The 14,542-nt window shown below is 58.7% G+C and overlaps 1 protein-coding gene across 12 annotated transcripts in view; it reads right to left on the reverse strand.

Moving 5' to 3' along the window:
* The window catches only part of SLC37A1 (solute carrier family 37 member 1), a 77,457-nt gene that overhangs the window by 32,680 nt on the left and 30,235 nt on the right, over positions 1 to 14,542 (reverse strand). For all 12 annotated transcript variants that reach the window (XM_042954599.1, XM_042954607.1, XM_042954600.1 and 9 more), the window contains 5 exons: positions 9,789 to 9,921; positions 9,010 to 9,088; positions 5,407 to 5,542; positions 4,096 to 4,172; positions 2,885 to 3,051 (listed from right to left, as the gene is read on the reverse strand). In XM_042954599.1, coding sequence (XP_042810533.1) covers positions 2,885 to 3,051; positions 4,096 to 4,172; positions 5,407 to 5,542; positions 9,010 to 9,088; positions 9,789 to 9,921 — 592 coding nt within the window. The remainder of the gene's footprint in view (positions 1 to 2,884; positions 3,052 to 4,095; positions 4,173 to 5,406; positions 5,543 to 9,009; positions 9,089 to 9,788; positions 9,922 to 14,542) is intronic.

Consider the following 14,542-nt stretch of genomic DNA (forward strand, 5'->3'; position numbering starts at 1 on the left):
GGGCGGGAAGGGGGGCTGCGGTCAGGGGAGTGCGCGTCCCACGAGCAAAGCCAGTCTTTCACTTCACCGGGAGAAAGGGGCTCACGTAACGGAGCGACGGTGGCAGAGAAGACACCCATGTGTGGCGTCTCTCAGACGCTTTCTAAGAGAAGAGTTCCCACGGCCCCAGAGATAATCTCTCAACTCCCTGGGTCCTAGGGAACCCCGGTTTGACAAACAGACTTAAGAAAAACCTACACTCTCTGTTGCAGGAAGACGTCTCTCAAATGCATATTGTCTCTGTGACAGAAGATAGCGTTTACAACAGACAGAGTTTGGTTTTTTTAATCATCACCTAAATGACAAAAAAAGACCTTTTGAACTGTATCCACGAGAACACGTCCCAGGGACCTAAGGGGTCTGTGGCCAAAGTGCGAGAAAGTCTGAATGGGTGAGCAGGCGCCTGTTACACCCCAACCTCACCGTCTACCGTGTGACCTTGGGCAGGGCACCCACGGCCCTGGAGGTCCACGCGACTATGCCTGCAGCGAGCCCGGCGCGGTGCCGGGGACACGGGAGGCACCTGCTGTACGGTGACACAGAATGGTGACACAAGAAGGGCCACTAATTACTCAGAGGGCCTGAAAGACGACTCAAGTCCAGGGCACAGAACAGGGTAAGCCTCGTCCGAAGGCAGTGCCGGGCGAGGCGGGGCGAGGGCGGGGACCAGGTGACTGATCTGGCTCTGGGGGTGGGGGGGGAGGGGGGGCAGGTTCCCCGAGAAAGCTGTCCCAGACCGTGAAGGGTGCGGGAGCAGGAGGGCGGGTGTGGGGAGGCCGGGAAGGGGGAGTGGGCAGACAGCGCAGGTGGAGCCGTGGAGGGGAGGCACGGGGGCTCGGCCGAGGGCCCGGTCGCCTGTGGCGAGGGCGCGAAACCGCCTGGACGGGGCCGGGGACACGGGCTCCGGGTCCAGGCCTCCGTCCCACAGCACCACCCTGCCCAGGGTGCCTCAGGCCGCCCCCGTGGTCAGCACGTGGCCTTTCTCCTCAGGTCAAGGACGACCCAGGAGCAGGAGAACGAAGTGCAGGTCCGTCCCCGGGGATCTGTAAGCCTCCGGACAACTTCCTGGGCAGGGTCCCCGGCCTCACGGCTCAGCAGGGCCGGGAAAGCAGCTCGGGGGTCACCGCAGGCGCGGGACGGAGAGGGGGGCCCCGACCAGGGCTGGTGGGAGGGCAGCTCCAGGAGAGCCCTGCGTGGACCCTCTCGGCCTTGTCCCGCCCCCTCGGAAGACACAGGAGCGGTGGCTCCGTGGGAAGGGGGCTCTCGTTTTCCTACGGAGGACGAACCACAGCTTCCTTGTTCTTGGAAACTCTGTCCCGAGTGGGGGACGAGGCCCCGCCCGGGAAAACCGACCCGAACGGTGCTACGATCCCGGCCGGGCTGGCGGATTAATCGCTCCTGCCGCACACCCCATTCCGTGTCACATTTCCTCTTTCCCCCTAAACCAACCCTTCCTCGGTTGGGGAAGAGAAAAAAAAGGGGCCGTGGACTCTAGACCTCGGGCAGGACACACCCGGGGGCCCCTGCGCACGAGCAAAGAGGACGCGCATTGTCCTCCAGATGACTAATGCGTAAGGAACGCTCTGGAGAGCCTCGGGACCAAGCTCCAGGTGCCAGGGAGCCAGCGTGGAGACAACAGGGGACACAGGGACCTTTCCCGGAACTCCGTGGTACCCAAGCTATGGCTGCCCGCCACAGGCCAGGTATGTGGGTGAGGCGGCTCTAAACCCCCGTCCGTCTCACGATTCACTGGTCCTGGCCACGTGGACACGTTGCAAATAGTGTCCTCGGTCCCGGAGGAGGGGGAAGGGGGGTGAGCCGCAGGCACCCCTCCCTGAGCACGCCCGCGGCGCACCCCAGGCCTCAGCGGACCACGGCCTCGCTCTCACTGACAAGGCGGGCCTGGAGCCTCACACCCGCACAGCTGATGGTAGTCACTTTAAGACGGAAAGGTTACCTTTAGCACCAAGAAACAAGAAGTGAGAAGCTGAGTCAAACAGACCTCAACGTCCCGGGTGATGAAGCCGGCAGCCCGAACTCAGAGCTGAAGTGACAATTAATGCCCAGCACGGAGGGCGTAGCCGGCCTCCTGAGGGTCCCTACCTGGGAGTTAACAGTGGGGAGCTGTGCTGCACCATATGATTTTGTTTTGCCTGAAGCCAAATCAAAGAAGTAAATGCCAAACGTGACCCCTCAGAACAGCTCGTGGGACGGGGACGCCTCGACACCCGACACTTTCAGCAGCTTCTCTCCCACTGGAGGTACTGCCAGGACTCCTTGTCCCTGCCGGATCTCTACTTTGAAAACTGATTTCAAATTCAATTAAGTCAGAAGTGTGGTATTGAGTCTAGAATGGGGCAAAGAATTTGAGTTTCTGGGAGAACACTCTTCACCTGATTAGGACATCCGGTCTTGGGTTGTGCAATGACTTGGTGACATCGTCTAAGGTAGACCTTATCAGAAGGCAGACAAGCCGGCGAGGTGCCAGTCTGCGTCGGCAAGACAGGTGAGCAGGTGCGGCCACGCGGGCTGGGCGCCGCACCCCGGCAGGTGAGCAGCGTGGCAGGCCTCGGGCAGACGTGACGTTGCCGGCACCGGGCCAGCCACGCGCACCTTGCGCCGCGGGGCAGGAGGGCAGGTTGGCACGGGAGGAAATCTCAACATCAGTTACTCCAGAAATCAGGAGACGACAGAAAACCCAGCCAGACCTGAAGACAGAAGGTTACCTGGCAAGGGGAGAGCCAGGGCGACCGCGGGCCCGCGCTGGGCCAACACAGCGCGTTCTCTTAACAACTCGCCCCGCGAGGCCCTCCCGGGGCGCCATCTCCAAGGCCGGGGTACTTACGTTCGATGAGAAAGAGAAAGCACACGATCCCCATCGCTGCCACAATGGCCCCGGGCACGACGAAGGACAGGCCCCAGCACGTGGACACCCAGTAGCCGGCAATCAAGGACCCCAAAATGTTGCCCACGGACGTGTGGGAGTTCCAGACCCCCATAATCAAACCTCGCCTGCAACACAACAAAACACAAGACGGCCAATGATGTCGAGAAGCTTCAGTGGACCGGCAGGTGGAGGACAGACGGTGCCTACGACGGGTGCGAGGAAACATCGAAATCAACGGGCGGCGCGGACGCCACCCCCGCAAGGTTGTCTGGCGGGACACGCGTCAGGCCGTGGCACTGCACACCCCTCTCAGGGCTCTGTTATTCTGCGCTTACGAAGAGGAAAGAAGCCTTTCCCTGACCTTCTTGGAAGGCCCCACATTTACATTTGTGCCTCCGAAACTGAAATACAATCATCTGGGGCACCCGGGGGGCTCAGCCGGTTGAGCGTCTGACTCTGGATTTGGGCTCAGGGCGTGATCCCACGGCTCGGGAGTTGGAGCCCCACGTCCGGCTCTGGGCTGACAGCTCGGAGCCTGCTTGGGATTCTCCCTCTTGCCCTCTCTCTGCCCCTCCCCCACTCACGCTGTCTCTGTCTCTCAAAACTAAAAATAAACTTTAAAAACAAATACGATCGTTTGAGGAGATGCCCCATTAGCAAAAGTTCACGTCGAGGACCCCGCCGGCTGAAGGATCGAACCCGGGCTCACGGCGGTGGGTTCTGGCCCTGCTTCCCTGCTTTCCCCGTGGCTCCCAGCGCTGTGTGCTCTCGGGCCTGGCCACACCGTGCGCCATGCAGAAATCACGGACCGTGGGCCCATCGCCAAACACTGAGTGCAGCTCAGGACCTGTCACCCTTCCAGGTGCCTTCCTGTCTTGGGACAATATACTTATTGCTTCACAAGACCCGGGGCCGGGCCCTAAGCTCCGTGTTTCTGCCAGGCTCACGGGTGACCAGCTGCACAGAACGACACGCTCCCCCAGCCCGCGACAGGGACAAAGTCCCACCTGAATCTCAGAACCCCAGAGTGTCAATCATCTTTGAGAGAGTAGGCTAGCAAAAGCGGCTTTTTCCGCAGCGGATCTAAAGAAAAACTAAAAATGACGTGGTCTGGTTTGCGTCAGAATCTGAAAAAATAAATGGTGCTGAAAGCGGGAGCCTTTTCTCACCTTCCTTTTCCGAACCAGTTGCCGAGGCAGGTGACGACGCTGGGCCAGCCAGTGGTCTGCACCAGTCCGTTGATGATCTGTGACGGGGCAAAGGAGGGCTGACGGCAGGCGGGAAAGCGCACGCAGCCGTCTTCAGGCCAGGCTCACAGGCGCTCGCTTCCCCGGTTCTTTGCAAGTTTGGGCGCACAGCGGGGACTCCCACAGCAACAAGGCAGCAAAACCCTCCTTGATGGGAGCCTCAAGAGCCACAGATGTGTTTTCAGCAACACACACACACACACACACACACACACACACACACACACACACACGTGCATGGAAATCATACATAAGTGCTTTCACTTCTGTGGCCTGAGCCTCTGAGAGGAGAACGGGCTGGACGCAGAGCTCGGGGAAGCGTTTCTCCACGTTTCAACAGCGCCCGGGCTGACGCTCTCAGAAGGTTCAAGAAGCGCGAGCAGGTCTGCTTTAGTCTCGGGGCATCCAGGGTCAAGGGCACGACAGGAGCTGCCCTCCTTTGCCCCCTACAGTGTCCCTGGGCCAGTCCGGCTTGCCTTCCCTCTAGGAACAAGCTGGGACTCTGGGAAGATCTTTTCCTTCCTTCTAATTTTTTATTTTACTATAAAGTGTGAATCACTGTTGTCATTAAAACAGCCAAACTTGTTCAAGTCCAAGGGCAACATTTGAAAAGCAAATTCCGGACAGTTGGCTTTGATGATTTGACGACACCCTCAGGCTCTGGAGAGCCTCAGAGGCTGGGCATGAGTATTTTCCTCATTTCTCACTTGTGGTCGATGTTTACCCAGGGCGGGGCAGGGCGGGGGCAGTGGCAGACCAGGACAGATGGGCCGGCAGGAAGGGCAGAGCCCACGGCCTGGCTCTACTTCCCTTGGAGCACTGTGAGGCTCTCTCCTCTCCGCCCTGCTGACCACCCGCAACGCCGACCTCCCGCCAGCAGCTCCAGAGTGCTCCCTTCCTCCCACCCCTGCCACCCTGTGTCCCTCCATCGAGACAGGTCAAATGGGCCACAGGACACGAAGTCTCCCACACTCGGGCGGCAGGGCTCCCAGGGTCCCTGCCTCAGTGCCCAGCGGGGGGCTCGGAGGGGGAGGATTTAAGAGGCAGGTCCCAGGACTAAGGGAGGCCTCACAGCTACTGCAAGGACAGAACTTCCTGTGCCAGCACCGACCCCAACGGCAGACAGGACCCCGTGCACCCCCACCCCCAGGCAGCCTCCTCTCGTGGCAGAAAGGCCCAGTCCGATTCATCACGGAAACCCCATCCGTGGGGAGCCGCGGACCCAGACCTCACCTGAGTTACCACGTAGAAGCCGAAACTGTGGATATTGTAGAAATACCCTAATCCAAACAGGGCGGTAAAAGCACCACTGGCCAGCATCCCAAAAGTTAGGTAATACCGAATGGGCAGGCGTTCCCCTATTATGCCACTGAGGATGGAGAAGAAAGAAGCAAACATGAGAAAACAAACACACCCATAACGTGAAGGGTCCGGATCTTTCCGGATGTTTTCACGCTGTTCTCCGAGCTTTCAGAACTCCGATGCGCTACAGTTTCCAGGAAGATTTCATCACAGCTGTCTCCAGTGGAGCACTTATTAACCAGAAATTGGCAATTGGCAACATCTCTTAGGACTTTATTTCTAGTAAAAGCCACTAACTGTCAAGTAATAAACCTCAAACACTATGACTTGCCTGTGACGGTTGCCAATTAAAACAACCAAAATCTCGTCCTGCTAGTTAAACGCGTTTTTCTGTAAACAGCATCCAGTAACTGTGCATAGTGTTCAAACATCTGGAAGGGCAGATGTAGGCGTGTCATGAAAGGGATCAGTTGTGGCCTCAGTTAGTCGCTCGCCCCCGAGCTGTCACCGAGTCCCCTGCGTTAACACGCCGGGCTGGAGGGGCTCTGCCAGCTGCCTTCCTGCTGGCACCACCGTGACCCGGTTTGAAGACAGACAGACTGGAGCGTGAGGTCGGGGACAGGGGGTGACATGCTCCTCTCCACCGGCAAGGTGGCTCAAAATGAGCAGCTGGCTGGAAAGCTCCTTCCCAGAGCCCAGGTGCTCTGGGTGGGGTCACTGTGGGTGAAGGGCCCAGGGCAGGGTGGCCTCTCACCGCCTTAGGGGAAGGGCCACCAAGGAGCAACGTGACAGTGTCACTTGTTCAGTGCAGAAAACCCAGAATAATCCCAGGTAAATGGGAGGCTTTTGCAGCCATGAGAAACCACGGGTCATATTTTCTTCCACGTGGCCATTAAGGGATTCGGATAAAGAAGAAACTTAATGGAGAGTGACCCCTACCTGCCCGTGAACAATGCTCTGGGAACCATCTCCACGATTCTGTCTTTTATCTCAAGAACGAACACACTAGAAAACCTGTCCTTCTGGAGTCCCCAAATAAAGCAATCTACTTAACACCGCACCGGTGACTGAGGCAAATGACTAAGGCAGAGGAAGTAACTTAAAATTAGAAACAGGGGTGCCTGAGTGGCTCAGTCCGTTGAGTGTCAGACTTCAGCTCAGGTCAGTGGTCTCACAGTTTGTGGGTTTGAGCCCCGCGTCGGGCTCTGTGCTGATGGCTCGGAGCCTGGAGCCTGCTTCGGATTCTGTGTCTCCCTCTCTCTCTGCCCCTCGCCTGCTCACACTCTCTCTCTCTCTCTCTCTCTCGAAAATAAATCAACATAAAAAATTTTAAAAAAAAATTAGAAACAACATTCAGGTCAGATTTTAAGCTGGGGAGAAACCGGTCACAAACTCAAGAGCGTTCTAGAGCTAAGCAAGTTCTCTGCTTCAACCCGCTGGCTTCAGAGGAGAGAAGACATGTCTCGGAGGGGCTGGCTGACCTGCCTGGCGTCACGGGACAGAGCTAGTGCCGTCGGCCAGGGCTGACACATGTTCTCCAGTCTGGCTATATGACACTGGGCCCAAATTTAGTCTCTGCTTCCAAGTCGCTAAAGAAAAGGCCTGAGGGAACGGACACCATTCCACATGACATCCGATTCATACCGGGACCAAAGGCCAGGGCGCACCTGCTAGGAAGGTCTGGGCTGATGAAGGCGCCCCCGTATGCGGTTCACCCGACATACAAGCGATCCGTTTCCTGAGCCACGTGTCACAGCGTCACTAAAGGGCCATCCAAAGAAGCAGTGTATGCCTTTGTTACAGCCACGAGTCTACTCTGGATTCTACACGAGGCAGAATTTTGTTAACAAACCCTCACTGGCGAGTTTCATGACACGTTATCTTTGCTGATACATAAGCAACAGTAAGACCCTCTTATTTAAAGCCTTCTTAACCTCGACCCTCTTGACCTGTGGGGTCGGGTCACTCTTTGTGCCATAGCATGCTCAGCGGCCCTGGTCTCTGCCCACTAGATGCCAAGCACCCCCTTGTCCGGTTGTGACAGCAACCTTGTTTCCAGATCCTGCTAAGTGTTGCCTGGGGGACAATATCACGCTAAGCTGAGAACTGCATTTAAATACTGTTTTCTAGGGGCGCCTGGGTGGCTTGGTCGGTTAAGCGTCCGACTTCGGCTCAGGTCATGATCTCACAGTCCGTGAGTTCGAGCCCCGCGTCGGGCTCTGTGCTGACAGCTCAGAGCCTGGAGCCTGTTTCAGATTCTGTGTCTCCCTCTCTCTCTGCCCCTCCCCTGTTCATGTTCTGTCTCTCTCTGTCTCAAAAATAAATAAATGTTAAAAAAAAAAAATTAAAAAAATATACTGTTTTCTAGTAACTGGGAAAAACACAGTCCAACCTTTGGGCTTTTTCTTTTTTTTTTTTTTTTAATTTTTTTAAGGTTTATTTATTTTTGGGAGAGAGAGACAGAGCATGAGCAGGGGAGGGGCACACACCACAGGCTTCCGTATCCATAGTTACACATTCGTTCTTTCAAACCCGTTCTGCAGGGCTATGCAAATGAAATACAGAGGGGCCGTCCACTCCACCAACAGAAAGTGCCTGACCGGGCACCACCCCCACCCTGCACTGGGGTCCAGGGGCAGGTCTGGGTGATGCCACACTCTGGTGGATATCACAGAGAAGCTAACCGCTCACGGGTGTCCCCACGATGCTCAAAGCTCTGAAGATCACTGGGTCTCTGAACAAAAGCCTCTTGAGCTGAAGGCCTTTAGTCCCTATGATTTTTTTTTTAAACCCGGCTGGACTGACACGATACCAGTTTTTAATCAGCCAATCACATATCCTGTTACCCACATAACACTTCCACCTTCCTGGGTCGATGCAGGACGGGGTGAGAATCGCATGTGACCGACGCTGGGAACACTCCGCGGGCCGGGCTCTGCTCTGCGCATTCTACACGGATTAGCTCATCCTCTCCTGCCATGATCCGGGGAGTTAACCACTGTTGTGCCCATTTCGCAGAGGGGAAGCTGAGGCCCAAAGAGGGGCAGCACTGAGTCGGATTTATTCCCAGCTGCGTGTCTCTGGGGTCCGTGCCCCACCCACAAGGAGGACAGTGAGGTGCCGTCTGGGGCGAGCTGGGCAGCCAGGGGGACGTGCCCGGCACACACCCTAAACTGCTGTGACCCTAGTGATCCGGCTCGTGTGAACAGATGGTGGCCCCAGGGACAGAGCAGAGGATCACTCTGCACACGATCCCCGGGAGCTACCAGCACCCTGTTCCCGGCGACCACCCCACGGCAGGGTTAACAGTGCCTCCGAAAGCCCGGGGCCCTGAGAGCCGTCCCCGGACGGCCCGCCCTGAGCAGCACGACATCCGGGGCGTCTACACGCACCGCTCTGCGGTCTCGTGTTGATCAGCCCTGCAGCACACTTTACCCTCCTCTCTGAGAAGAGCCGGGGTGGCAAGCAACCCGCAGACATGTCCTGCGGCGAACGGACGAGAACGACGAGCATCTGAGAAGCAGGCAGACCTACCTCAGGTACATGCCGATGGCGTAGGCGCACAGGAACGAGTAGTCCAGGGCCCCGAGCAGCTGCTGGTAGTTGTCCTGGTCTACACAGGGGGAAAATCGGCAGGAAACAGTGAGTATGGCCTACTTCCACTAAATACCAGTCTGTGTTCTGGGGCCGGGTGACAAAGTGCACATGCCTCCTCTCTACACTTGGGCAGCAGACGCGGAAGGAGAAAGGGACGGTTCTGAACACAGAAAATGTCGCAGGACATCCGGTTGGCTTCCGGACAAAGGGAAAGAAAGTTGCCACATTCTCAAATAATCACTAACTAGACGTCATCTGGATTAGAGAAAATCCCCACCGTGCATGGGGAGCATGTGGTTTTTTTATTCATTTTGCCTCCCGAGTTAATCTGGCTTTTCTGCAGCAGCCCCGGGCCAGCCCCCGCCCCACACCTCTGGGGGCTCCCTCTCCTGTCCAGCACGGTCCCCGCTCAGCAAAGCCTGGCCCTCAGCCCCGACAGATGCAAAATACAAGTCCTCTTGAGCAGATTTCCCCAGAAAGAGGATCTCCCGGGCGTCGGCAGGTGCCGCGGACACGGTAGCTGCGGGAGGAGGCGAGCGGGTGACAGGACAGAGCTGTCCCCGGACAGGCGGTCACGTCCGGGAACATCGTTAGTGTCTCCCAAATCGGTGAGGCTGCCTGTCGCTTTCAGCACTGGCTGTCTAGCCACGCGAGAGGCCGCAGGACGGCGCGCGTCAGGATCGGGACGCACAGGGGTGGACAGACGGAGAGCTCACCGAACGGGGCCCAGCTGCAGTCAGTCTCGTTGTCTGGTGGCTGCTGGCGGGGGGTGTCACTGGCCCTCTGGCTCTGGCTGCTGAATTCGACGTCCCCCTCGTTCAGTGCGGCACAGTACCTGTGGAGCTCACCCTAGGACATCAGCAGAGACAGAGAGCGCGCTCAGGCCAGGTTCAGGGGCTCGCGGCATTGGAACAGCCGCCCCCTCCTTTCGGTCTTCCCAGGGCAACCACGCTCTGGGGGAGCGAGGCCCCGCCGAGGCCTCTGCACGACCCACCGAACGCCTGCGGTGACCGGGGCTGCTCGGGCCTCTGCCGCTCCCAGCCCCGAACTCACACACAGCCAACACAGGCCTGTGACGGTCGGGCGGCGGAGACGCCCACGCAGCTGAGAGCCGCCTGCTGCCAGCCCGGCACCGCCTGCCACACTGCGAACACGGCCTCATCGTGCCAGATTCACACCCGAGTAAATGCCCCGCGAAGCCGGAGAGCAAGGCACAGGTCCAAGCAAAGAGGAGGATGAATCTCCCATCAGAAGAAGCCTGACGTGAGGAGCGCAAAGGGCAGACTCGGTCGGTCACTGGAGGACAGAACCTAGCCCCAGGTGGCAGCGGTGACACTCACTCACCAGCAGGAGGGCCGCGAAGGGGGCGGGGCACGCGGGGCCCGGAGCGGGAGCTGGAAGGGGCCAGACCCTAACCTAGGGATGATTCGAGCTTGCGCATATTTGCCAGGCTAGACGCTTCAGATCTGCGGGTGTTGACATGTGCAGATCCCGTGCCTCAGTAAGACAACAGCACAGATGGGGCACAAGGCCACCGACCCACCAAGTTGTCCGCGGAGCCAGCACGCGGGCCAGGGGCGGAGGAGTGTAAGGCTCGGGGGCCCTCTGGCTGACAGGTGTAGGGGCCTGCGGAAGTCGCTCCCACCCGCCTCAGTGTGCCCGCCTGCAGACAGGGCTGGCCCCCCTCAGCCGCAGAACTTAGCGGGATCGGTGATGCCGTTCCGGGGCATGGACGCACCAGGGAGGGCCGGAGGAGTGGGCACCGGGGCTGTGTGCAGGGCGCAGGGGACGCAGGGTGCTCCTTACAAGAGGACCTCCCCTTCCAGAAAAGGGCCCGTCTTGCTACGGGGGAACCTCCGCCTGTCTGCCAGTCTGCCTCTCAGCCCCACGGTCCATGTCTCCCCTCCCCAGGCGCCCCTGCCGCCCGCTGTGCATTTTCTGGGTTTTTCTGCTCCCAGGGGCTCAGATGAAGTAATCCCCCAGGTGTGAGTGAGGGCAGAAAGGAGGCAACCACAAGGGCAGGGAGTGGCCCTTAGTGGGAGCAGGGCCCCAAGCGGCGTTCTTCACGGAGCCGCAGCGTGAAGGCAGGGGTCTGGGGCTCACGAGGAAAGCTGGCCCCAGAAAGAACAGCGGCCACACGTCCTGCCCACCGCCTCCTTCCCTGGCACCCGTCTCTTCCAGAGGGAGTCACCAAAGAGGCTCCTGCGAACGGCTGCCCTTGCCAGGGCTGTGGTCAGCCTGGGCTGGACGCCTCCTGGTTTTGCACGGACACACGCCACCGAGGCCTGGCAGGGCACATGGGACTCAGCCGCTCTGTGGTCCCGTGGCTTGTCATCAGCACTGGGCGTTCTGCTAGCATTCAAACCTCGCCCTAAAAATTCTCCGCGGGCTCCGCTTTACAAACTCAGTCGAGTCTTTGCAAGACAGCTTTCCTCTCACCCTCCGGGGGCCGGAGGCCGGCTGTGCTGGCCTGGATCTCGGAGTCGCCCTGCCCTGCACACAGCAGGCGGCCCTTCCCCATTCCCCCGGGTTCATACTTGGCTCCTCCTCTCCCCGTAGAAGTCACCCTTCCCTGGGCCAGACCCCGTGCCTCACCGCCCTCGCTGTCCATCCGTCGCGGAGAGAGCCGCAGGCGGGCCGGGCGCTGACCCGCCTGCCGAGACGGAACGAGGGAGGAGGTAGCTGTGGGCCACGGCTCCAAGCGGGGCTTCCACATCCCCTGGGACCAAGAAAGATGAGGAAGGATCCCTTCTTGTGTCATAAACAAGCAGAAAAGGGTTTCATCTTGGTTGTCCTGTGATGAGGGGGACTCTGAGCGGGGACTCCGGTGCCACGGGGCTGGCCTCCCGCTTCTCCCCTGGACTCTCAGAGGGCACAGCGACTTCACCAAGGCAGGGGGCCCCCTACTCACTCCAGCTTCTGGCGGCCGCGCTGAGCCCTTCCCCAGCCCGCACCCTTCCCACCGGAACCGCGATCTGCACCCTCTGGGCGGCCGAAGGGCTGCAGGAGAGCCAGCAAAGACTTCACACTGGTCCCGAGGATGCTTGTTTCTATCGCCACGTGCTGGCTGTCAGCCACCAGCTTTATTCCCATACCCGGTGTGTGAGCGAAAGTTAAGGATGAATTAGGCCAAGAGGATCTGATCAGAAAAACCCTCAGCAGGGGAACGGGTTCATACCCTGGTGTGACACCGACGGGGGGCTAGTCCTTGGCCCTTGCCAATTTTTACGCGGATGTTTCCACAGGTAACAAAATTAATGGACGTGTGACACCAGGCGGTCATTAAAAGCCAAGCAATCAGGAGACTATGTGGCCTGGAGGCTCCAGGTACACGACCCTCCAGGTTATTTACCACTGCCCACGTGCCACATGGCGGGACAGCGACAAACTACACAGCAAGTGCCACGGGGATTGGAAGGTGGGGGCGGGGGCGGGAGGGGCTGGTGTCCGCAGGATGGGGGGACACGGCAAGCAGCCACGAAAACAGCCACGGGGCCACAAGGCGGGTGGGGGTCGGGGAGGGGCAGGCGGGGGTGGGGTGCGGGTGCTCTCTGTCCCGTCTGCAGATGCATCTCCAGCCCCGGCCCCTCCCCCAGTCCCCCTACCAGTGGGCAACAAGAGGGAACCACGTGGGATCAGCGGGCATCTTGGCCTTCCGGAGGCACCGACGTTCTACACGCGCTCACATCCACGCAGACTTAGGCACACATATCTGTACGTGGACGCACATTTACTGAAGACTGTTGTTTAAGCCTCAACTTGAGCCACGAGCCTCATACACTCATTCCTCCCAACTGTGGGGGGGGGGGGCACCTCCTGGGTTCTCAGGTCTGCCAGGCCCCAGTGATGCTGCTGGTTCTGGGTGACTGAGCAGAAAACCAACCGGGCGGGGACCGGGGCGGGGACCAGGCCGGGGTCAGGAATTCAGGGCGGTGACGATGGGGACGGCAGGTCAGAGTGGGATGCCGGCCTTGTCAACGCCCCCAGGAGAGGGGTCGTGGTTGTGCCCCCTGTAGACGACACAGTGAGAGCTCAGATTAGAGCACGAGTGCCTGCGTGTACGTGTGAGTGTGGACGTCGTCCACATGCAGGGACACGTGTGGTTAGCTCTCTGTGGTCCACCAGGTGGTGTGGCCCGTTCACTTTAACTAGTCCTTTACATTCCTTTTATCAGGCTTTGGGTTAAAAGAACTTGCCAAGGCATTATCCAGAGGAGGTCCTAAAGGAGAAAGGAAAGTTCCGGTACCTGCGGTGGTCTGAATGCCTGTGTTCCCCCAAATCCCTGTGTTGAAACCTGCCCCCCGCCCCCGTGATGGAGTAGGAGCGGGGGCCTCTGTGAGGATGGCAGGTCCCCTACGTGAGGACACGGGGAGGCGGCCATCTGCAGGCCGGACCCCGCTGGCTCCCCGATCTGGGACTTCCAGCCCCCAGGACTGAGAGCAGTACACGTCTGCTGCTGGTGAGCCACCCAGCCCACGGAACTTGCTAGAGCAGCGTGAGCGTGGGGACAGGCTGACCTCGGGAAGGGCGGCGGGCCCTGCGTGTGCTCAGCTGGTCTGCGGGAACCACTGGCACCACAGGACCGCGTCGCCAGCCCACGCCCGCTGCCTCAGGGGCACGGAGAGGGGGCGGGGGGCTTTCTGCTCCTGTGCATCCTCTGGTTTTCAAACACGGAACCGTTCTATATAGACATTAAGTACACCTTCCTCTCCCCTCTCAAAATAGCTCTAGAAATCTTCCTGTGTCACCTGGTCTGGCTCTGATTAATTATCGTTTTGTTTCTTAATACTTGTTTGTTTACTTTTTGAAGTTTATTTAAGTACTCTCTGAACCCCACGTGGGGCTCGAACTCACGACCCCAAGATGGAGAGCCGCACGCTCTTCTGACTGAGCCCGCCAGGCGCCCCTGTGATTCTTTTAAGCGGCTGCGTATATCAGCTTATGGACTGGCCATAATTTACTCAAACGTTCTTTCACCTGCTGACTGGGGTCACATAATATGCAGGATTTTTCCTTTTTCTTTTTGGAATTGCAAACACTGCCACAGTGAAGACACATTTGCAGATTTTAAGGACGGCGGTGCTTTCGGTTAATGGGCAAGGGTCCCAGAGCGGCTGAAGGGTGCATATTCTATCTCGGAAGAGATATGGTTCACAGAATGGTCCCCAGAAGGCGGGAGCCCGGCGTCCCCACTGCCAGTGCCTGGCCGTCTCCCTGCCCTCGCTGCCCTGACGAGGGCAAGTGTTTAGACAGCGGGAGTGATACGGTCAGGGGCCACTTTCGCTCGCCTTCGTGACTGCTCTCGCCGGGCCACCGGGTGTCCGTGAACGACCCCGCCCGCCATCCCCTCTGGCCGGCCGCCTTCGGGCTTGCCAACTCCACACCTCTAAGATGGACATACTTTCGCTCTTGGGAGTTTACTTATTTTTCCTATTTAATTCTTTAATGTACCCATCTATTTGTATAAGAC

Source organism: Panthera leo, chromosome C2 (assembly GCF_018350215.1).
Source record: "Panthera leo isolate Ple1 chromosome C2, P.leo_Ple1_pat1.1, whole genome shotgun sequence".
NCBI lineage: Eukaryota > Metazoa > Chordata > Mammalia > Carnivora > Felidae > Panthera > Panthera leo.